The sequence below is a fragment of the Thunnus thynnus genome, chromosome 5 (assembly GCF_963924715.1).
Source record: "Thunnus thynnus chromosome 5, fThuThy2.1, whole genome shotgun sequence".
Lineage (NCBI taxonomy): Eukaryota > Metazoa > Chordata > Actinopteri > Scombriformes > Scombridae > Thunnus > Thunnus thynnus.
In genome coordinates this window covers 15182479-15205943 of record NC_089521.1, presented here as the reverse complement: position 1 = coordinate 15205943, position 23465 = coordinate 15182479, and the positions used below count along the sequence as shown (strand labels likewise).

The 23465-nt window shown below is 40.6% G+C and overlaps 4 protein-coding genes across 9 annotated transcripts in view; 3 read left to right on the top strand and 1 right to left on the bottom strand.

The window, feature by feature from the left end:
* Positions 1-3315, top strand: part of LOC137182888 (serine/threonine-protein kinase WNK1-like) — a 29398-nt gene extending 26083 nt beyond the window's left edge. For all 4 annotated transcript variants that reach the window (XM_067589457.1, XM_067589453.1, XM_067589454.1 and 1 more), the window contains one exon: positions 40-3315. In XM_067589457.1, coding sequence (XP_067445558.1) covers positions 40-426 — 387 coding nt within the window. In that variant the 3' untranslated portion in view covers positions 427-3315. The remainder of the gene's footprint in view (positions 1-39) is intronic.
* Positions 3316-4033: 718 nt separating this feature from the next.
* rad52 (RAD52 homolog, DNA repair protein) lies at positions 4034-12866 on the bottom strand. Of its 2 annotated transcripts, none has more exons than XM_067589475.1 (12): positions 12756-12866; positions 9005-9076; positions 6851-6952; positions 6444-6537; positions 6283-6350; positions 6030-6148; positions 5825-5900; positions 5483-5721; positions 5211-5401; positions 4644-4724; positions 4320-4559; positions 4034-4240 (listed from the first exon to the last, which is right to left on the bottom strand). In XM_067589475.1, the coding sequence occupies exons 1-12, from the start codon at positions 12816-12818 to the stop codon at positions 4188-4190; spliced, it is 1398 nt and encodes a 465-aa protein (XP_067445576.1). In that variant the 5' UTR covers positions 12819-12866; the 3' UTR covers positions 4034-4187. The 2 variants fall into 2 exon arrangements, with proteins under 2 accessions (XP_067445576.1, XP_067445575.1); XM_067589474.1 differs by lacking the exon at positions 12756-12866 and adding an exon at positions 9361-9495.
* On the top strand, positions 11709-21217 carry prr5a (proline rich 5a (renal)). Of its 2 annotated transcripts, XM_067589471.1 has the most exons (11): positions 11709-12205; positions 13419-13549; positions 15991-16116; positions 16214-16294; positions 16861-16909; positions 17051-17108; positions 17207-17298; positions 17433-17573; positions 18688-18823; positions 18931-19209; positions 19296-21217. In XM_067589471.1, exons 2-11 carry the CDS (start codon positions 13419-13421, stop codon positions 19583-19585), a joined length of 1383 nt encoding a protein of 460 aa, XP_067445572.1. In that variant the 5' UTR covers positions 11709-12205; the 3' UTR covers positions 19586-21217. The 2 variants fall into 2 exon arrangements, with proteins under 2 accessions (XP_067445572.1, XP_067445573.1); XM_067589472.1 differs by lacking the exons at positions 11709-12205; positions 13419-13549 and having other exon boundaries at positions 15615-16116.
* A 1702-nt stretch (positions 21218-22919) lies between these two features.
* Positions 22920-23465, top strand: part of tmem60 (transmembrane protein 60) — a 1913-nt gene continuing 1367 nt past the window's right edge. Inside the window, exons 1-2 of the mRNA XM_067589479.1 lie at positions 22920-23165; positions 23426-23465. The exon at positions 23426-23465 is cut by the window's right edge and continues 1367 nt beyond it. The gene's annotated coding sequence lies outside the window, so the exon portion shown is untranslated. The remainder of the gene's footprint in view (positions 23166-23425) is intronic.

Sequence of the window (23465 nt, the reverse complement as noted above, 5' to 3'; positions counted from 1 at the left end):
ATACACAGTAGTAACATCCATAATTTTTCTCTATGACAGATTATTCCTCCAGCCAACATGGGCCGTAAATTCTCAGCTCCAGGCTACCTCTGCCCAACACTTCCCAATCCTTCCAGCACCACCACTACCACCGCCACTCACCTCCCCAACCCTGCCAATCCCTCCGTCCCTCTTGGGCCTCGTAAAGGCTCTCTGGGCCCAGTCGCCCCGGGGTTTGGGTACGCCTCAGCCCCGTACAGCGCTCCTCAGTGGGCAGGACCCACAGGCACGTGCCCGGTCAACATGCTTAACCCGGCACAGCCACTAACACAGTACCAGCCGCCTACAACAGCCTCAGTGTCCCTGCACCAAGGCTACCATATGGGAACCACGCCAGCCCCCCAGAAATCAGTCAGCCCCGGAGGATCAAACCTGAGGCCTACGTAGCCCAGTCCAAGCCCTGGTCCAGGCTGAGACGGAGGGGCCACACAGGGCAGAGAGGGCAGACAAGTCGTTGAACAAGAACCACTAGCTCTCTTTGCAGTTTGCTGGTTATCGTGCTTTTTATTTTTATTTCAACTTTTATTATTATTATGTGTTATTCTGTCATAGAGTTGACCTGTGTGGTTCAAGTCCTCTCAGGCAGAACGAAATCTGTCTGGCAATTGGAGGGAGAGTGCAATACACATCCACAGCATGAGAGTCTCACACTTAGCTTGCCATTAGCTGTGGAATCGAGCTGTGATGAGTTGGTTGGTTGTGTCTGGCGATGTAACAACCCAAAGGCATAACCAACAGCAGCCAAAGATGTCTTTTTTTGAGAGCAGATGTTGCAATTTTGTCATTCCTTTTGGAGAGGAGAAGGTAGGAGGGATTCTGGTTCACATCCTTACTGGTCCTGACTTAAATCCGAGCTTGGACTGAAACAGTTTGACTGACCACCATTACACCGTAACAGACACACAGTGCACATAAACTTGACTAAACATCGACCTGGTTGAGATGGGATGATATGTTAAGTCTCAGAGAGGGGAGAATGTACAGAAAGAGGAATAGTGAAGTGTGACTGGTGAAGTAAGACAGCGAGTGTTAGGAGAAGAAAGACAAAGTAAGTTAGGCAGGAGTGTTATGGATCAGGTTGCAGTATGAATACATCCCAGTGGCTACCTATTAAGTAAAATGCAATAATGGCAAAGAAAAGATAAACTGTCCCTTGTAACTGTGGCCTTAATCCCCAAACACATTTAAACATTGACTTTGTACATAGATGTTTCCTCACTGGGTTATGATTCCATGTTTAGCATATTTATGTCTCTGTGAGAGTCTGGTGTCATTGTGATTTGAGTTGTTTATCCACACAGATTTAATATCATACGGATTTCTCCTTCACATCTGACATAAGCCAGTGGATCTGCCACATAAAAAGCATTGTCCTGGTGTTGACCACCATTAGGAGTTTGGATTGAAGAGGTGATGCTGCTGTAAATCACAATCTGAGTAGAGGGTGTTTGCAGGGTGATTTTTTTTGTTTTGTTTTGTTTTGTTTTTTTTACACAAGAATAAAATCTTGTAAAGAATCCCAACTTGACACATAAACCATTCACTCAGTAGTTCATTATTAGATGCTGGCAGTTCAGAATCTGCTTATCATATCATATAAGACGAAATAGTTTGTAGGATTTAGTGTTTGTGGAAGGTCTCGGACTCTGTCCCGGATGTTTACACAGATGGTGTACAGCACACAAATGACCAGGTTGTTAGATACGTCAAGCCACAAAATATCTCAGCTCATAACATTTAGTCGTCACCTCCCGAATCACAAGTGTCTGGGGTTCTCTCTCTCTCTCTCTCTGTGGTCTGTTTTTGTATGCGTATATTTAATAAAAACAAACAAATGTTCTTTATGGACCTGTATTCAGCCATCAGATTTTGATGTTGTTTCACTGTAATTATTATTAAAGGTTGTTAAACAACATGTAGTTAAAGGAATATAAAAAGTGCAATTGCAGGGTTGTTGTTATCGGTATCCTACTCACAACGCAGGAGCGATCCTGCTGTTAAGCTCTTCTATCTATAACTGCCCTGCCCCCCCCCCACCCCACCCCACCCTTTTCCTTTGTCCCCCCACCTTTTCTATTTTATTGTATATATGTTAATGTGAGGTAAATGCTTTCACGTGATGCTCAGTCACTAGAGTACGCTTGTGGTAACCTATTCGACATGCACACGCACTCTAACCTGTAAACATGAGGAACACTTTAGTGCCTTGCATCCTCACTAATGACAAGTTCCAGATTCATCTAGTCCTGTAGCTGTGACTGTACTGCAGAAAAACCAGTTAACTAAACCTGTACATGACGTAAACGCAGCACGTGGCTCAGTAACTGTCACACGGCCAGTTCAGAGGATATAACGCTCTGAAACATTAGACACAACACACAGGACTGCAGCACAAAGAGCACACTGAGTAATGCAGAATCGTTTCTTTTCTCTCTCTACAGTTACGTTTGTGTTGATTGTGTAATCAGCTGTGTATTTATATTTGGCTCATGTGTACTTGTTTTTTTTTTTGTTTTTTTTGGCTGGCATTTGTTTTTGTGGATTTATCATTAAACCATTTCATAGAAGCACTTGTTCAGGCAGCGAGTGAGCTGTGTAAAGGTTTTAAAAAAAAAAGTTGTCATGCTCTCATGCTGATTTAACTTTTTTTGTCACAACCTCTCACGAGTGCCATGCTGTCATTGTGACTCTTTATCGCCTGCTCGTAGATTGGATGAATAGTTAAACTTCTCTAGAGAAAAAATAAGTTACTGCAATGCAGAATATGCAATGTTTAAAGTTTTATAGGGACTGAGGGGTAATGGAAACATTTGCATGCTGATGAGGGTTGTTACTGATGTCAATGTTTTTGATATTGGAATATTAGAAATCTTTTTTTAATTATTCTTTGCCTTCCTGATTCATCACAAAGTGTTGATCTGTTTGATTGCCATTCACCAATATCACAGGCACAACTTCGATATCAGCATATGATTTTCTGCATGCCGGCTTCACTGGTGTTTAATCTTACAACTGACAACCAACTCACATCTGGCCACTGTACAGCACAAACTCACAACAAAGCTTACATGTTAGATTCATGTGCTACTATGCTACTTTCAGTAATTATCAAAGACCTCCATACAGTACTGTTTGAGGCTACTGACACGCAGTGATATCTGTTGAACTTTTACTTCTGATCCCTCCTTACTGACTTCCTGTGATTCAGTGTCTGTTTTGTGTATGTTTTTCACATTGTACAAAATGTAAAAACAAATAAAAATAATATCAATTAAAGCACTTGTCATGCTTTTTTTTTTTAATGATTTTTTTTTTTTTTTTTGGTGATTTTGATGACTGTGCTCTTTTAATTTACTAGTTACTAATTAAAAACTCCCTCAGGATGAACTAACATGATATTCTATGTCAATGCTTTTGAACAAGAAGAAAAACATTTTTGGAGTGGAGGGGGGACTTTAAGATTATTCATCAAATTTTATTAAAAAGCCCTGAAAATACTGAACATTAAATAATCATGGATAATTAAGTAACAAATCAAAAAAAAAAAATCCTTTTCTATTGCTTAAGATTTTCACTCTTAAATCTTCACTAGGACACTATTGAAATATCGTGTTAGTCAAACTTAAATAAATTGCAAGAGATCCTTTTTAAGAGGAGCATGACTTCATTTCCTGTGACAAGTAATTTCCTCTTCACTGCTATATGATCATTTTCTACTGTAGTTGAATAATGGTTTCATCTTTTATTTTACAAGGTTTTTTTGGTGACCATCCTCAAAACTTAACCCTTTAACTCTTTATGTATTGCTTGCTTTATGTATTATAGTTCCTTTTTACTTGTAGCTGGGGGCTTTTATTAATGAGACACACACAGCGTAACTAACATATTCTCTGCAGAAGCAGCGCTGAGAATAACCCTGAATTCTGATGGGACTGTTGCTCTTTGGCCTGTGAGCTGCTGCGTTAATATAAAACATAAAACTACAGCTGCAGACTTCTGTGCTTGTTTTTATTATTTTTTTACAAAACCAAACAATATTTGTGCAGAAACACACAACATGAACTAATGAATTTATTTACACTGAAATAAATATAAAACAGAGTTAAACCATGTGGCTGGATTCTATAAAGTGTTGAGGACGTAAAAGTTCAAGTGTCCAGTCTGCGTTTCTTCATGAGCTGTCCTTGTCTGAAGGTTTCACCTGTGAGATTGAAAAGGTGAATTAGAGACTCATCCAACACCTCGCTGACAGATCAGCGTCTCCTCTCATGAAATCTCACCAGGTTTCGCCTGATTGTGGTTCTGTTGTTGAGGTCTGTGCTGAGTCTGGTCCTGTCCTCTGCTGTACCATGAGGCCTCATCTGGAGGTCTACCGGGGGCTCTTTGTGGGGTCTTACTGCGCGTCTGCATCTGATGATTCCCGGGTGTGCTGGGTCTGAGCCCTCTAGAGGGCGTTCCGTCTGCGGGGACATCCAACTCCTCAATCCCATCCAGGGTGAAATCCCAGAGCTCCGGATCATCTGCAGAGAAACAAAAAACAGAATTACAAGACGGTAAAGAGAGGCGGATTATATGTTGAGCCCTCTGGTGGTGGGTCACAGCACCTGCTAAACACTCGTCCCTGCTGCAGGGCTTCCTGTGCGCAGCCGCGGCGCTGTCACTGAACGCAGGTACACCATCATGACCTAGAGAAGAGAGAGATCTTCATGGAAACACCACCACAGGAAGACACACTTATGGAACAAAGATACTTGTGTGACCAGTGGGGTCAAACTACCAGCCTGCAATTCTTTTGTCTTGTGTTTTACTGTAATTATTTAAATTTCAGGCAAAACTGCAAAATCAAAGAATAAAAACTGACTCTTTCTGTCACATTTGACATTCAGTAAGCTGTGCCGATCTGCACAACATCAACACTAACGACTCTCTGATTTACTGTTGCACACATGACACCAAAATATCTTTTAATAAACATAAAAGAATGAGTGTTTGGAAACAGTCTGGAGGAAAAAGTTTCAACAGAGTTTGACAATTAAACTTTTTTTGTGGAGTTACATGTGACAGCTTCCCCCACATACACGATCTCAATCAGTGTTAGTGCAGGTACGAGGGAGAAATTTATTGTTGGGAGAAAAAAAAACAAACACTAAAAGGTCATTTGAGTTTGAGACCTCCACTGGATCCTTGTCCAATAGCGATCTCTGCATCTTCGGTCTTGGTTTGATCCTGTTTCTGTTGCAGCTTCTTGGCCTCCATCTCTCTCCTGAACTTCTGTTGTAGCTGCTGCTGTCGGAGTTTTCTCAGCTGTTTGGGGTCCGAGTGTGTCTCAGACCCAACAACGTCCACCGAGTCCATAGCAGGTCTGAGGAGAGGAAACGGAATAAGGTAACATGAGGAGGTTTCGGTGCTGTTGAGAACAGAGAGGAGGCCCAGTGTCGTTTACCTGGAGCAGACGTTCTCGCTCCTGTCGGTTGCAGAGCCAACATTAGGAGTGTGAACCTCTGAACAACTCTGCTCCTGGTTCTGGTTCTGGTTGAGGACTCGCGGCTCCAATGGCATCCTGGCGGGACCCACCGCAGACGCCAGCTTTTCCTCTCGGACCAGACTGGAGAAACGGGCCTTCTCCACTAAGGGCTCACCCTCAGAGCGTTTAGTCCGAGCCGGGTCTAGAGGAGGAGGAGGCTTTGTGTAGAAGAGAAGTGATGAGATTCAGAATCAACAGAACTACTGGATGAAAAAAAATGAAAATAAAACACAAGATGTAAACGATTAAACTGCATCTGACCTGTTTGGGGATCTTGTTAATTGCTAGGAGGTATTCTTTATCCAGGATGCAGTTTCCAAGAGCATTACCGAAGCATCTCAACAGGGACGACAATAATATATAAATAAATATTAGCACAAACATTTGATAAGTTATTAACAAAACTAATTTTTCTGAAGTTTTCTAGGTAAATTTGTAAGAGGCACAAATAATCAAGTTCCAGTACTTCAGTGCTCTCTTCATGCCGTCAGTGACAGCTTCTTTTCTCGCTTTTTCCAGTGACAAAGCTTTAGACTTCAGTCCCTCACTGACTCCATATCCTACATCCTCATGAAACGATCCATCCTGGAAGAAAAAATTGTTCCAATCACACACAAATCCATGAACAATATGAGCATCAGCGGGTCATGAGGGGGTCAATTCATGTGAAAATACTGCTGGAATCACAATCAAGAAAGAAAAATGTTTTTCATTCTAACCTTCAGCTGGACTTTGACAAACGCACTGACTCCGACATAAAACTTCCCGTTGATGAGGTCTACAAAGTCTGTGAAGCACAAACACAGGGTTCGGTTAGTCTGGTAGCGGTCTGGAATTGAAACAGGATCCTCTGGCGACAGAAAAGCTCCGCGAGTCGTACCGACGTTCTGCTGCGAAATGGAGTGAGACCATCCGTTGTATCCAAACATCTCGTTGGCCAGGCCGATTACACGATGCCCTTCAATGTAGCACACCTGGAAGAGTCATATCAGAAAGTTACACGCAAATGCTTTTATGCAAATTTAACAAACTAGAAAATTTAGGTAAAATGTTCTCTGTATTGCAACAAGATATTTCTGTTGCCACAGTTTGTTTAGAAAGTATAAAGAAATTTCAAACCAGCAATGAAAATGCATTTGTGGAGTAATTACATGTGGCTATAAATTCATTTGAATACACTTAACTTTGTATGTTTGGAACATTTCTACGAGTCACTGAAAACTGATTTCAAAGCTGCTGGACAGAAACAAAGAGACAGACTGAGAGAGAACAACAACAAAGACTTGCCCTCTGTCCTCCTCCAGCCACTCTGGTACTGATGTACTCTGGTCCTAGCCGCTGCCGCAGAGCACTGTGCACCGCCTGGTACTCCTCAGCAGTGTAGGTACACTGAGACCACAGTGCAGTTAGGACACAAAGTACACAGAAGTAACAGTTATGTGACGACGGATACTTGTATCAGTCATCCAGACATCTTTGTACCAAATTGTTTTGCTTTCAAATCCTACAGGACTGTGATTTTCCCTTCAATGAAAAATGTGTTACAAGCACAATTTATTATAATTCTTCTTTGAAGTTGCCTGAAGCTGAAAAACATAATAAAAATGATGAATGATTATTCTGTTATTCTTGCCTCCTGACTGCACGAACCCCTACTTTCAAAGTTGATATTCCATCCATGCAGCTGTTTAGGGGCTGCAACTAATGATTCTTTTCATTATCAATTTATCTGTTGATTATATTCCTGATTTGTTTTTGGTCTGTAAAATGTCAGAAAATGTCAAATGGTGACGTCGTCAAATGTCTAGTTTTGTCCACAACCCGAAGATTAAGTTTACTGTCACATAAAGATAAAGAAACCAGAAAATGTTCACATTTAAGAATCTGGAACAAGAGAATTTTTACATTTTTTTCTTAAAAAATTACTGAAAACAATTAATCAATCATCAAAATAGTTGTCTATTAATTTTCTGTCGGTTGAGTAAACAACTAATCGTTGCAACTCTACAGCTGTTACAACAGTTTTGAGTAGTATGCTGGAGTTACTGGGCTGAAGAAACACGTCTCTATCCACCTATTGACATTTTTTGGAAGGTGGGTGGCAGAAGCCTTTCCCAGCATGCATGTGATGGAATGTTGAACGGACATCCTGGAGAGTTTACCAGCACATTATTACACAAACACACTTGTATGCAGATGTATGTGTAATTCCAGGTGTCCAATCCACCTGAATATGGACAAAGAACAGGTAGAACCACCAGACTAGGGGACAGAAACACACTTGTCTTATCATAGATTGTCATGATTATACAATAAAAGGTAATTTGACTAATCTTACTCCTTTTGGATTCAGGAGCTCAGTAACACAAAGACATTTTTACACACTGCTGCAGATCTCTGAAGCAACAGCAGTCTGAAAGGGGTCAGAAAGGGTTATTAAATAGTTAATCATACTTTTGCATGTTTTTAACCTGCAAATAAATAAATTAATTAATAATGAAATACGCTTTTAACTTTGTTGTGTTTTCTTATCCTCTGCAGTTTAATTGCATGTCAGGACTTAGTGACTGCAGTCGTGTGTTCACACACACTTCACTGTAAAAGAGATGCTTTCCCTGACTGAAGGGCCCAGGTTTTTTCCTTCATGCCTTTAACATCTGTAGGAAAAGACCAGCTGTGTGCGGAAGCTCAAAGGCGGCCGTGCTGGCAATTTTTTATTTTTTTTAATGCCATTATCTCAAGATCACAAGTTTATTATTTCGTTATCTCATGATAAGGAGATAAACAACCCGTTATCATGAGAAAACAAAAGGTTGCTTCCTCTTATTACATATAAAGCTTATGAGAGATCAGGAATGCCATGCCAGCATGCAGAGATGGCATCTTGACAACTGTAGCAACTGATTTAAGGAGTATCTATTATTGATCAAAGCATCAGACTGTACTTCAACACAGGATCCCAGTTCACAACCAAGTCTTCTTTTACAACCTTTTTCTTCAAGATTATTATATACAAAACCTACATGAGATCATCTATCTATTCAATTAAAATAGCTTTATTGGCATGAACAAAAACATGTTGCTGCCAAAGCAGATTCACATATATTACATATACAGTACATACAAAATACACAGGTGTCACATATGCAGGTTCTATATTATACTGATGCAGTCCATTATTTGATTGCTACACAATACAATAACGATAAATTAACCCGTTATCACGATAAAAACGAGCTATGTTATTTCAGGATAACGAAATAATTAACTCGTGATCTCGAGATGACGGCATTAAAATATAATTACATGCACGTTCGTTCTTGGCTTCCGTAGCTTATTTACCTCAGATTAATTAAATCTGTACACCTGAGCCTCATTTGGTTGACAGGAATAGTCAGTTAAACGTTAAAAGGTGTCCCTGCAGTCTTGTAATCCACCTACCTGTCCGAAGCACTTTTTGGCAGCAGGAGTGCTCTTCTCCTCAGAGTTATCGGACATGTCTGCAGAGATGTCCTGCAGTGCAGAAAATAAATGCAGACATGTAAACAGCCATGAGACAGTTAACGTCGGTGGTTTGTGTGACCAAATAACAACTCTGCTGCCAGGTCAAAGATGCCTTTTCATCATTTCATAACGGAAACTTTTTCATTTAATGCTAAAAATGAAGCCAGAGCTGACACAGGAGACTAATAGGTCTAAAGAAGCTAACGTTAAAGGTTTGTACAGCTAGCAAACAGCTAATACTGACGTCACTATTACACTAGCCATGACTGAATGTCACTTACATACAAACTCACCTGTTACACTTCATAAAAGGTGTTTTTTGTGTTGAATGAGTTAGTCGGAGCACCGGAATATCTGCTACATTGTAGCTGAACGGGAACAACATCTGAACTTCCCGCCGACAACCGGAGGTGGAGTTTATGCTGCCTTCAGGGTTTGTCGGAAAATAGAGATGCATGGATAAACACGAAGCTCTGGTTTTGCATTAATTCTTACTATAGCGTAGAGAATTTAATCATTAATGAATAAATAAAAGACTGGATACCTTTGTAGTAGCTATCTGTCAGTCTCACTGGTATGTCAGTTTTGTTTATACAATTTTGTGCGTTATCCTGTAGCCTACTTAGGAGCAGTGATGGAAAGTAACTAAGTACATTTACTTAAGTACAATTTTGAGGTACTTGTACTCAACTTGAGTATTTCCATTTGATGCTACTTTATACTTTCACTTCACTACATTTCGAGGGAAATATTGTACTTTCTACTCCACTACATTTATCTGACAGCTTTAGTTACTTTTCAGATGAAGATTTGACACAATGGATAATATAACAAGCCTTTAAAATACAACACATTGTTAAAGATGAAACCAGTGGTTTCCAACCTTTTTGGCTTTTGACGTCTTACAAAAAGTAGTGTGTAGTCAGGGTCACATTCCAGATGTCTATGAGTTGTTAACAGCTCCACCAAATCATGATTTGTCCCTCTAAACTTCTCACATGGTTTAATTTCAATAAATGTTCAAATGATCAATATTTCACCAAAAATCAAAGATTAGAGAAAAAGTCCAAAAACTGAAAACAGATTTGTGTATCAGAACTTTGTTTTTTCTTCTTTCCTCTCCCATTAATCATCTCATGACCCCTCAGATTTATCTGCTGACCCTTTGGAGGGGCCCGACCCCTAGGTTGGGAACACTGGACTAAACCAGTTAACTGTATATAAAGTAGTTCAAACTAGCTCCACCTCCAGCAGCTACAACAGTAACATGCTGCTTACACACTGATGCTTCAGTGTTAATAATCTAATGATGTCATATATAATAATATATCAGTCAGAGGGACCAAAGCACTACTTTTACTGCAATTCTTCAACTACATTTTGCTACTCATACTTATGTACTTTTACTTAAAGGTGCAGTATGTAGAATTAAGTGGCATCTAGCAGAAGGGCCTTTCGCATTTTTCGTGAGAACTTTTACTTGTCATGTTATATTTTTACATTGCTGTGTTGGTGCTTTTACATCAGTAAATGATATACTTCTTCCACTACTGCTTAGGAGAGATAAAGCACAAATTCACACCAATCACAGATGTGGCTGTTACCATAGAAACGTCACCCTCTTAATGGTAGAGTGTCAACTTGGGACAACAAAAGTGTTTTAAAATGTGTCGGCAGGTTATTTTATTGAATAAAATAAGGATCGAATAAAATTGGCTACATATTCAATTTATCTTCTTCGTTCTGTCGCTATAGCACATGAATAACATTTAATAATATAGAAACAGATTTGTGGGCTAATTCTTTCCAAAACAGCCGTAATGCGCAATGAGGGTTATTTTCCTTCTTAATAGGATAAAAATGGGAATTTACAACGTGCACCTGAATGGAACATTAAAATTATGGACTAGGAAGATGAAGATGAAAAAAGCTGTTTCCCTCTTCTTCTCTTACTCGACAGTCTAAATTGTCCACTGTTAATGCACCGTGTTGTTGTTAATTTAATTTGGGGGAATAAATATAGAAAGATGAAGATCCATGTTTTTATTCACTATTTTTTTTATTATTTTTAATCGTTGGCTTCTTCTATAGACCTTTCTTGTCTTTTCACGTTTTCTCTCTGAATAAATCGTGCAAATGATTATCTGAGCAGAAAAAAACACATCACAGACTGGATCTGAGGTGAAAGAAACTCCCTTTATTGTTTATCCGGGCTGTGCAGTATGCTGATGTGCGCCTCTTTGATCCAATAAGAGCGTTTTACTGCACGCACAGATTAACTGTCACAACACGCATATGAATGTCATTATTTGATGTTTGCTTATTTATGCACCAGTCAAAAATTACATTCTTATATTCTGAGGAGGCAACTGAAATTTACTGTGTGCCTAAATTCATTACAAAAAATTAGGTAGTGATTTCTCTATACCATTTAAATTGCTCATGACTCTGAATTATTTACACCACACCACTCATGGAAATAGGGGATTATCTGCAAAATCCCATCGTCTGCACTGACAGATGGCAAGACACCCACTGTGTTAAACGACATAGATTGGGGTCAGTGTGTCTTTCTCCAGCACCAACATCTACTCTGCATACCTGCATTCACAGTAGATACCTCTTGTTTTGTTTTGTTTTTTTTGGGGGGGGGGGGGGGTCTTTTGTGTTGGGTTCAAGGGCCTGCAGTAAATCTGTGTCCTACATGACTCTGCGTTTTAATGCTTAATGAATAAAATGGCAACATTTTCCAGAAATGTCCAATGCAGGACAAAACTCATGAATCACAGTGGTGCCCTCTTATTTGCATATACAGTTTAAAAACCTCGGTGCGCGTGCACGTGCTGCTCTCGGTCGCGTCCACGCGTGCAGGTTCGCTTTTGCATCTCGTCAAAACAAAGCGGGGGCGAGCCAGAGAGCGAGCGAGCGGCGCTGCATGCTTCATGAATGAGTCCCCCTCCGCCGCACCGCAGGTCGGACCCCTCATCCGCCTGCACCCTGATGCCCGTGTGGGTGCGCAGACTGGCGGGGAACAGTAGAGGAACCCGCCGCTGATGAGCCCCGGACGGTAAAGACTTCCCAATCTGGACTACATGACCGATTCATCTCATCAGGAACAACACGACAGGAGAAGGCACGGTGAGTACAGGCTACAGGCGGGCACAGGCGCATGACATACGGCAACTTTGTGGCCATTATGGTACAGTTTTCATCCATAGGTGGACTTTATGATGCATCTGTGCCAGTCTGTGTGTGTCCATGAGACAGCCGCGTTGTTTACAGTGGTACTTTTCCTCATTTTGTCGTCCACACAGGTAGAAAAAATAGAAAAACCTCCACGTACGCACGACTGGCTAAACATTCCTCCCTGTAGGATAAACGTGGACTGTTGATTGCGTATCTGGCCGATTGATTTGGTTATTTTATGTCGAATAAACATGACAGGGGCAGTGCAGTGGGATATCAATACGCCAGAAAAGCAATAGTGGCAAATGGTAATCAAAAAAAGTGGCATCGATCTGACTGTAGTCGCCCCTAAAAGACAAGGAGGGCGAACAGAAGCAGAAATGCCCAGACTGGCGTGGCATGGCATGTCGGGTAGACAGTGTAGTCTGCCTCAGTGTGTGTGTGTGTGTGTGTGTGTGTATGTGTGTGTGTGTGTTTGTGTGTGTGTATGTGTGCGACTTACTCTAATGATACTGCAGACCAATCCCTCTGAAAATACACGAGTCACCCATTTTATCACTTGCATGCAGGGTGGCAGTGAAAGGAGGCTGGTGCTGTGTCTTTGTCTGAAGAGTGACAGCCCAGACTGTTGTTCTCCCCTCTGACCAGAGGATGGTGTTTTACTATGTACAGTGTGTTTCTGTGGGGGTGACACCCAAATAGACTATAATACTGTAATGTCATACTCCAGGAGAATCACATACAGTGTGTACACTCATACTGTACATGCACACACACACGTTTTCCTCCCCTTCTCCTACAACGTAATGTCTGTTATTTCAACACTGTGGGAGTGTATTTTGCAATCATTGCTCAACCTAACACTCCTACCTTACCACACACAGTCAGTGACAGAATAAGGAAACCAAAAGCAACAAGCTGTGTGATTTTGAGACAATAACTCCTTCAAGGAGGTAACAAATATGTCTTTATTTACTTTAATTTGACATGTGTGTCTGTTTCAGTGCTTTAATGTCATCCTTTGTCTGAAGGGAAGATATGAGCGGATCATTAAGGGCCTGATGTCTCCAAGAGCGTTTTGATCGTGCCTGTAGGCTTTTTATCTTTTTCCTTTTTACTCCAATCATAATAACCACTTTTACATCATTTCCCCTCTTGTGTTCAGATGCTTGATGGACTCAGGCGGAGGCACGCCTCCCGGCCCTCCCCCCGACCCCTTTCACTCAACTTCAGCACCTTCTCTGCCCCTCCCCCGAGCCCGGACATGGACAGCAGCAGTGAACATCCAATCAGGAGGTAAGGATCAGTTCCTGGGATTAACATTTCAGAACGTACAAGCATCCTGGAAAATGCATGAAATATTCATGAGCATTCACAAAAATCCCACCATCTCTCTCGTCCCCCCCCCAAAGATTTCGTTTACTGGCTGAGTGTTTCTTGCAACATATGTTGACCTAAAGATAATGATCTCCCGGTGGGATATTTGATTGATTCCTTTCATTACGCGTGTACATTTCATCAATTCATATGTGTGAGTGTTTATTTGAGACGTTTGTTTTTCATGTTTTCATGTGTGTTTGTGTGCATGTGGGTGATGAAGGGGGTCTGTTGTTTACTGCCGTGCTGTCAGCAGAGAGTTTCTGGACTGCGTGGGTTTGAACTCATCATTTCGTCTTCTTCAGAGTTCTAGTTTTCACCAGTATCCCCCTGAAAATATACAAACAGTGTTTTCTTTTTTTGACACTCATTTCAATTCAGGACTTTTTAATTTTTTAATGAATGCAAGTGTGCAATAAAATCCGTGATCACATCCAGGAGTTAGGATTTACAAGAATCTGTAAAGGAGGATGTCTTATTTAGAGCAAGACCAATCAATCAACCATATCAGCTTATTATAGATATTAAATCAGAATTGGTCTGTATGTCGGCTGATAAGTAATGAAAAATATTAGTACAGAAATGCTGAATATACAGTATCTCAGTGTCTATCAGTGTCTCTATTTTATAGTTTGTCCACCTGACAAATTTATTTCTCCACTGTATAATGTCCTGCCCACATATTGATAGTCCTTTAAGAAAAAAAGACTAATTTAAGGTATATTTATCAAAATTGTTTGTTTGGGTTATGTGTTTCTGTTAAAAAAAGACTATTGGTCAATATATTGTTATCAGATTATTTTTTTATTTGCTTTCTTGCTGAGAGTGAGATGAGAAGGTTGATACCGTTCTTATGTCTGTATGCTAAATATGAAGCTACAACCAGCAGGTTAGCTTAGCTTAGCATAAAGACTGGAAACAGAGAGAAACAGCTAGTCTGACTCTGTCCAGACACAAAAACCAGAGAATGAAAACAACGGAAGTGAGACTATTGCTTGGCCAGGTGTAGTAACTTCCTGAATTCAAAGGAAACCACAGTTTGTCATTTTACACAAACAAGATATGTTAATTAGTGAACTTTAAAGGTGTTGGTAGGGTTTTTTTTTTTTTTTTTTTTTTTAGCTTTTTACAGAGCCAGGCTAGCTGTTTTTTAGCCTTCAGTCTTTATGCTAAGCTAAGCTAACCAGCAGCTGCCTCCAACTTCAAATATACCGTACAGACATGAGACATGGTATCTCCTCAACTAACTCTGGGCAAGAGCGAATTAGCAAATTAGTGTATTTCCCCCCAAAAAATTGAACTATTCCCTTAAATTCTCAAACACTGATAGTTAATAATAGTTAGCTTAGTTTATTATCCTTTCATAAATTCCTTGTATGTCCGTTGCAATTGTCAGACAAACAAGCAACAACAAGGATATTACAATTAATCATCAAACAGCTTAGTGCTCCATAGTATCAGGTAACATTGTGCTCACCACAATGACACCAACAATCAAAAATCAACAAAATGCGAGTGACACAACTCTCATATCACAATGATTTGTTGAAGAGCTTTACTGGACGATATAAAGGATCTCTGAGCACGGGAAGTTCAATATCTTTATGTCTGATATTATTTGCCTCAAATATCTGGTATTGTTCATGCTCTTGTCTCCTACATTGTGCTACTTCTTACTTTTGTCATCCTGCACCACTCATCACCAGCTGTGCTGAAAATGGGAGAGCAGGAAAACCTCTTTTATTGTCCTGCATTGTATCACTGCTTCCTATCCCTGTTTTTGTTGTCAATAAGCTGCACGACTTCCTCCTCCACCTCCTCGCTGTACAGTGACAAGCGCAACAAAGTCCCCCACTGCTCCAGTCTGCTTACCCTGCAGTTCCTCTGGCATCTGTGTTCTGCATAAATATTTGTTTGCATCAATGGTTGTATTGTGCTGAGAGAAGAGAGGCAGAGAGGGAGGAAGAGTATGCCCCATCAGTGCATGTGCTATTGTTTCCTCCTCTTCTGAGACCTCGGGCAGCGTGGCCCACCTCTCGGCTTGGCTCCACCCATCCTGCTCTTAACGTGCTGCCCCTCTCTCACCATGTATCATTCTGTCCTACTTCTCTCCTCCTCTGTCACCGCGGCCGCTCTTTGTATTGTCATTGTCCGTTTTCCCTCTGTGCGCTCTCTCTCTCTCTCAGGCTCGCGCCGCTTATGTTCTCCTCGGCCCTGCAGCTATCTCCTCGTGTTTCCTCCCTGTGTCAGTCTCTGCGTGTGTCAGCTTGCAGCCTGACCTTCTTTCTCTCCGGTCCGGTACTTAGTGCATACTCTTGTTTCTCTCCACCCCCTCAAACTCTCTCTCTCTCTCTCATGAGGACTCTGCACCGGCTGAAGTTGATGAGCTCCCCCAGCCTCAGCGAGCTGGGGAAGAGCGAAAAAAGTTCGCCAGAGGACAGAGGGGAGAAACAGAAGAGGGCAGGAGCCAACGCCACCTGGAACAGGTACACCAAATAAAATCAAGGTGCAAAAAAAATATTGTATTTAAATGCATTTGGGACAGTAATGTAAACGAGAATGTGTGTGTTTTTGCTGACGCAGCATCCACAACGCCGTCATCGCAGTCTTCCAGAAGAAGGGTTTGGCAGATAACGAACTCTACGTCCTCAATGAAGGTGTCCGGTAAGTTTATACAGCCACACACGCTCACTATGTAGAGAAAACATCCTGATTTTAGACTGTTGATGTCATTTTCTGCCGTAATTAGTATAATTAGTCTGCCCTGCGTTTGCTGACTGAATGTATTATAGTGAATGAGTTTGTTTGCGTGTGTAGTATACTGTATGTGGGTCTGGGGAGTCATGTGGTCGTGCCAGATATCTCATTATCTTTGTAAACCAGACTCATCCCTTCTATCACATTACCCTCCATTAAAGCTCAGTAAACACGTTTCCATGTGCGGAAAAAAGACACAAAGACGTCGAAACACACATTTCCTCAACTCCACTTCGAAATCTGAGTGTAATACAGGAAAACGAGGTGTCGATTGGATTGTGCAGTAACCTGAAAATTAGCGTAATTAAGTAATTAATTGCAAGTTGTAAACACCTTATTCACACAGGAATGAATGAGAAAAGGCTGCACTGATTCATGTAGTTTCTATTAATGGTTGAATGCTGTTCATTTTAGGACTGTTGGTGTTGTATTTGAGTCATATAGTGAAGCAGATGACGTATTTGTTTTTCCAGGCATCTGTTGAAGACTGAGCTGGGGTCCTTCTTCACAGAATACCTTCAGGTAATAGACTTTTAATACTGAATGGAACAGGATTGGGATTAGTAAATTGCTGCAAAAACATCATGTAGATACATGAAATATATGAGATTCAGTCAGCTTATCTCAGATGTTCATATTTAATCTTCTCTCTTGATTTCACAGAACCAGTTGCTGACAAAAGGCATGGTCATCCTTCGGGACAAAATAAGGTTCTACGAAGGTATGACTGAACATGGTCTGAATATATTTTGTGGTGGTCAGTGTCAGTACATTAAGCTTAAATGAAGTGTCTTTTTGGCCCCCGTGTGGTGGATGCAGGTCAGAAGTTACTCGACTCTCTGGCTGAGACCTGGGACTTCTTCTTCTGTGATGTTCTCTCGATGTTGCAGGCCATCTTCCACCCGGTTCAGGTACATCTTAAAAATCTGCTGGTTTTTCTCTTGACTGCCCAAAAGATCAACAACCTCAACAACTGTCGGATCTCGACTTGATGATGGTGATTGTTGCTCACTTCTGCTGGTTTCTGTGTCGTCCCTGTGTGCAGGGTAAGGAGCCTTCCGTCCGACAGCTAGCTCTGCTTCACTTCAGGAACACCATAGTCCTGAGCGTAAAGTTAGAGGACGCCCTCTCTCGGCCTCGGGCCCGTGTGCCCCCCTCTGTTACACAGATGCTGCTTATTCTACAGGTAGGCTTACGGATGTGATTGCTTGTTCACTTGTGTTAAGTTATTGTCTCTGTTCCAAATGTGGGAAATCTGTACTAAATCATGTTTTTTAAGTTTAAACTGTATATTTAACAGCCTCTAAACTAAAATGGTAATCTCATCACAGACAAACCTCCTGATTTGCATCTGAGGTCATGCTCAGATCTACTGTTTTCTACTTACATATAAATATAAACTCACATGACACAGAATGGCATAAAACAGAAAAAGCTAAGATGAAAATTCTAATAAAAAATATTTATTTATTGGGGCGCCCTGGTAGCCTGCTGGTTAAAACAAACATAACCACAACATCGATGTTTCACTTCTGGCTGTGAACTCTACTTGTGATTTCCGTCTCACTACCCGTGTTTCCTGTCCCTGTGCACTTTCAACTATATTCTGGGGTAGAGGGCGCATGACAGGCAACCAAATGAAACTAACCATTAACTAATTAAAATAATGGATTTATCTAGGTTTAAAAATTGTTGGAAACATTTGGGATAATTCAAGTACACAACTGAACAAAATATATAACATAGGTATAGTCGTTTTCAGTGACATATTAATGCGTTTTAATGACATATTATACCTTTAAGTGAATATATACATCGGGTGACATAAAAAACGTATTTGTCAGACATTTTAATGTTTTTTTACAAACCAGGTTAACCCGTAATTGAGTAAAAGTGAACAAATTCATTAATTCCAATTTTTCTGATTGATTTTTAAATTAAATGATCATTACTTTAGTCTATAATATGTCAAAAATAAATACTAATTTCCACCTCAAGTTACCACAAATTCCTTGTACACATGTGCTGAGTGAATAATATTTCTGATTCTGAGCCTGTTAAAATGATATTATATTGCTTTATATTGTGTTCATATTGCTCGGTGTCTGACCTGCAGTCATAAAACCCAAAGTTGCTCAATTTATTTTTCATATTTTTACTTATAAATGACTATTAAATAATTATCAAAATCGTCATTGATTACTTTTCTGATGGATGTGGACCAGCTTCAGTACAGACCAAATAAAAAAAACAAAAAAACAACTTGTAGTGTGATTGATGTCTGTCTCTTCTGTTCATAGGGGGTCCATGAGTCACGGGGTGTGAATGAGGACTACTTGAGGCTCGAGTCTCTTGTTCAGAAGGTAGTCTCGCCCTACCTGGGCACCCACGGACTTTACTCTGGAGATGGCGCAGAGGCCCATTGCTGTGTTCTGGGTGAGACAGTGTGTACATAAACCTAGAAAAGAGTAACAATGGCGTGTGTGTCCAACAAGAAACACAACTTATTCAACACCTTCCCTGCTTTTCTTCTCGTCTTTCAGAGAAGCGTTTACATTGGGGCTGCTCCAAGTCTGCGGATCAACTGTCTAAAAACCCAGTGGTACGATCGAAAAGCTACAATATCCCTTTGCTGCTGACCCCAGTGGCTGAGTATGACCCAGATGCCAGCTCGGTTGGCAGTGGAGGAATTAGGCGCCACTCGGCCTGTGAGATTATATCATGCTTGGAGGAACAAGGACTGGCCTATGCTGACCTGGCCTCGGGATCTGAACTGTCTGGCTCCTCCTCCAACAGGCTGTGTGTGGCCTCTCAGTTCAAAGGTATGACTTTTGTTTTCTGTTTTGTTGGTTATTATGAAAAAAAAAACCCAAAATGTATTAATCAGTTATAACCGTCTGGTTCACAGGTATCGTACAAGCAGGAGCCGGCGCCCTGGACTTGCCTCTTTCGTCTCCCTCCATCCTTCCCCTTCACTCCTCGGGAGCCCTCCACGGCACTGAGGCCACAACAACAATGACTGATCTCAGTAAGGCTGCGTCCTCTACGCCGCCCAGTGAATCATCCAGCCCCGAAACCATAATTGGACAAGTGCTAGAGTCTGCAGACTCAGACTCAGATGGGATATTTATTGATTTCCCACCTCACTCCTCAGAGGCTATCGGGTACAGCCGCGAGAGCAGGCAGAGCACTGTGTAGCTGCGGTTGCCTTTAGGAGCGCCCCCACCCCTCCTCCCCCCCATGTGTGTGTACGGTAATAATCTGGGACAAAGTTAAAAAGAAATCTTATAACTACATTTCATTAAATGGGTACCGTCTTCTTTTCTTACTGTTGTACGCGGAGGTCATTCCTGCTGCTTTCACTGGTGGATGCAAACCTCGTAACTCTGAAAATGTAACTTTCTAAGAGCTAAGAAACATACTCTCGCCTAATTTCATTAATATTAAGAGCTGGAGATGTTTTACTGTGTTTTCAACTTGAGGATAGTGTAGTTGTAACTTTATCAAATGAGCTTTGGAAGGATTTTATAACCTCAGATAATTTTCTCTTTTTCTTATAGTCAACAAATCCCATGAAATGACCAAAACCAACAATGAACTGATCACACAAGTTTTGATTGTGTAGCCAAAGCCTGATTGAGTTTATAGCTTTTGTCTGGACTAAAAACTATTAAAAACATCTCAGTGAGCCACACCATTGAACTGGGTGTCATGTGCATGATATTTTGAGTCCCTCATACACGCTCCTGGTACTGTAAATACTCACCAGAGCACAAATGGTGTATTAATCCGCAGCTGAAGATAATCCCTAATAAATACACTAATTACTTCTGATTGAGTAATGTTTGCTTAAAAACTGCAGTGCCCAGCTGTTTTAGAAGACTATTAAACTTGTTTTTTTAATGAAAGTTTCTATTTGTGACCCATTTTGAGTACGAATAAGTGCTCTTGTGGATGAGTGCTGTGTAAAGTACTGAGAGAGAGATCAACGCATCTTCGGTTTTGGTCTTTTGATGGGTTTTGTGGACCATAACAAAAATATTGAATATCGCCAGCCTTATTCTTTTATCCGCTGAGGAGCATGTAATCCTTCAACAGCAAGTAGAAACACAAAAAATTTGAATTACAAGGTTTTCACACCACAGTTTTTTTACCTCCACTGAGGAGGTGGCGACTACAGCCGCCAGAAGTGGCTTTACATAATCATCATGTTTTACATTTTTCATGGATTTGTGTTGTTTGTGTGTATTCTGAACCTTACAACATTTTTGATAGTTTCTGTTTACGTTCTGTTGTCTGCCGCTTGGCATTAACACAGAAATGAGGTCTTCTGCTCTCACTTTTGATCCGAATCTGATGAAAAAGTGGAAATGTTGAACTGTTTTTTATCGTCAGCGCTCGTAGAGGTCTAATGCAAAAGTCCCTTCTTAGACCAAACATCAGTGTGACAGCATTTGCTTTTCTGTATTAGCTTTGTACAGCCGGACTTTGAGGAATATGATGATGTTTATTGTTTACATTCGACAAAGACATGAAAATCTTGATTGAATGTTGTCTCACACACTGTATTTTGCACCACTGCTACCTTGTAAATATAAGTGCATTGTTGGTTTTTAGGACAGCTAGATAGTGTCAAGTGAGCTTTTACCTTAAAATGAATTGAGATTTTTTAATAAGGGCTTTTTAACTCGATCTTTTTCAACAATGTTTTACCTCAAGCGTTTTGTACTTTACTTTTTTTGACAATCTATGATGTCTACAGAGTTGTACTTTGTATTAATTTGTTATACTAGCCCAGTAAAAAATAAATAAATTTGAATAATATGTAAACCATGAGTTCTGTCTTATCTTCCTTTGGTCAATCTCATCTATAATCAGGGCCATAGTCAGGATTTTAAAAATACTGAGGTCCAGAAATCATTTGTGTTTTCCATATTTTATTTTTCAGTTAATTGTTTCGTTATATTTTCTGCAAAAAATGATTTCCCAATGCTATTTCAAAGACTTCTATAGCTGGACTCGCCTCAAAACTATCACCATGTGTAAGTATTTATTTGTAGAATGTGGTTCCCTCCTTTTAAAGCTTATTTAACCAAATCTTCTTATCTTAAGGTGCACTTTTTTTCCAGAGCTTTCAGCCATGTATTGTGGCTTCTCATTTGTCATGGTGGAGATAGTGTGCGTCTCTTTGCCGGATGAGAACTTGTCCTTGAACTGCTCTGCTTCCCTGGCTGTCGGTGCCATTTCCAGAGGTTTTTGGATCCTGCAGGAGTTCAGCCTCACCTCATGTCTCTCGATCTCCTGTGTGTGTGATGTCCTTATCTTTCTATCTCTTTTGTGTGTGTGTGGTTTCTTCTCTGTTCTCCTCTGTGTATTCGAATGGTGTGATGTGAGTCTCCCCTGTGTGCATGTGTAGTCTGTCCTCCTCCCAGGTCTCCATGGTGATGGAGGTCACATGGCTATGGTCCTGTTCTGTTTTGGTGGCACCTGGATCATCATATATGATATAAATCCATCTATAATTTTGTCATCTTGTTTTCTATGCTGTATTTCTGTAATTTGCATATCTGTGTCCTGGGAGAGGGATCCCTCCTCTGTTGCTCTTGAGGTTTCTTCCTTTTTTTCTCTGGTAAAGCTTTTTTAAGGGAGTTTTTTCTTGTTTGCTGTACAGACTGTAAAGCCCCCTGAGGCAAATTTGTGATTTATGATATTGGGCTATACAAATAAAACTGACTTTAGATGACCCAATCAGTTAAAGGATAGATCCACAATTTTTCAAGTGTGTCTTAAAACAATGTTCAGGTGCCTGTATGAACAATGAAAGAGGTTTTCCTCATTGTAATCATTCCCCCTGTTCATACTGACTATTAAAAGATCATCTTCAAATGTGCTTTCAATGTCACTGATGTAGGCCAAAAACCACAGTGTGTGCACACAGTCATTTTGTGCAAAAATGCATTTACAAGTTTACCTGAAGCTTATATGAAGCTTCAGCAGTCTGAGTTAGTCGTATCAAGTGGATATCTGCCACATTTACAGTCTTTTTAACATAAAATTCCCTCCTTTTGTTTCCTCGGACAGTGTTTCCCTGTTGAGCTGTGGTGGAAGTATAGTAACAAAAAGAGGGACTTTGGCACTATAAAGATTTGGACAATTTGAAGCTTCATAGCTTCAGATAAACTTTTAAATGCATTTTTGCACAGAGGGAGGACTGTGGATTTTGTGCCCCATCACTTACATTGTAAGTGCATTATAAAGGGATCTTGTAATGGTCAGTATGCACAGGAGGAATGATTACAGCCAGTAAACATGTGTCAATGTTCATTCGTGCTCCTGACTGTTGTTTTAAGACAGAGTTGAAAAATTGTGAACTTGTCCTTTAATAATGGTGGTTAAACCATCTCCATGGCAATAATAAGTGAACTCTGAGTTAATAATTATTTGTAAAATCCGCCTTGTTCCATACAAAAGTGCTGAGGAAATGATCTGTGTGTCCTGAAAGCTGTAACTTAATAACTACACAAACATCAGAGACAGAAAGAACAGATAAACATCACGCTTTTGTTTTGAGATTCAGCGGAAGTCCTGCAGGTCTGTTGCTAACGGAAGCTAGCAGCGAGCTAAAGCAGCTAGAAGCTAAACACACTGAACTGATCTCGTCGACATGAACGACCTGCCTGTGCTTTAAAAACTGAACAGGTCATTTAAAAGTGCCGACATTAGTCTGTGTGCTGGACAGCTGGTCGTTCAAACTTTGAGAAAACGGGTGGACTGCCTGGTAAGACTGTTTTAACAATGTTTATATGTTGGTTTTATAACTTAGCCGCAATGCAGCATGTTATGCTAACTTACAGCAGCTTCAGGTCTGCACTGACAGTGACAGTAAAAGCTTTTGAGAGGTATCTCTTTGGAGGACACTTGAGTCGTCGTGACATGTTCAGTCTAGCATGTTTTGTTTGACCAGAATAAACCTCTGTTTTCCGGAGCATCGTGTTCAACAGGGAATGACCCTGTTGTTATGTTTTGGTGTATTTCCAGGTCTGTCACCTTGGCTGTGCTCCTCAGGCTCCTCCTCAGT

Excerpts from the sequence above, each read along its gene's own strand:
- rad52 (XM_067589475.1), bottom strand. The coding sequence starts at position 12,818 with ATGCAAGTGATAAAATGGGTGACTCGTGTATTTTCAGAGGGATTGGTC. Across the intron at positions 6,351-6,443 it reads CATTTCGCAGCAGAACGTCG|ACTTTGTAGACCTCATCAAC; the intron begins GTACGACTCGCG and ends TGTGCTTCACAG. Across the intron at positions 4,560-4,643 it reads CAGGGACGAGTGTTTAGCAG|ATGATCCGGAGCTCTGGGAT; the intron begins GTGCTGTGACCC and ends GTTTCTCTGCAG.
- prr5a (XM_067589472.1), top strand. The coding sequence starts at position 15,830 with ATGTTCTCCTCGGCCCTGCAGCTATCTCCTCGTGTTTCCTCCCTGTGT. Across the intron at positions 16,910-17,050 it reads TCTTCACAGAATACCTTCAG|AACCAGTTGCTGACAAAAGG; the intron begins GTAATAGACTTT and ends TTGATTTCACAG. Across the intron at positions 19,210-19,295 it reads TGTGGCCTCTCAGTTCAAAG|GTATCGTACAAGCAGGAGCC; the intron begins GTATGACTTTTG and ends TCTGGTTCACAG.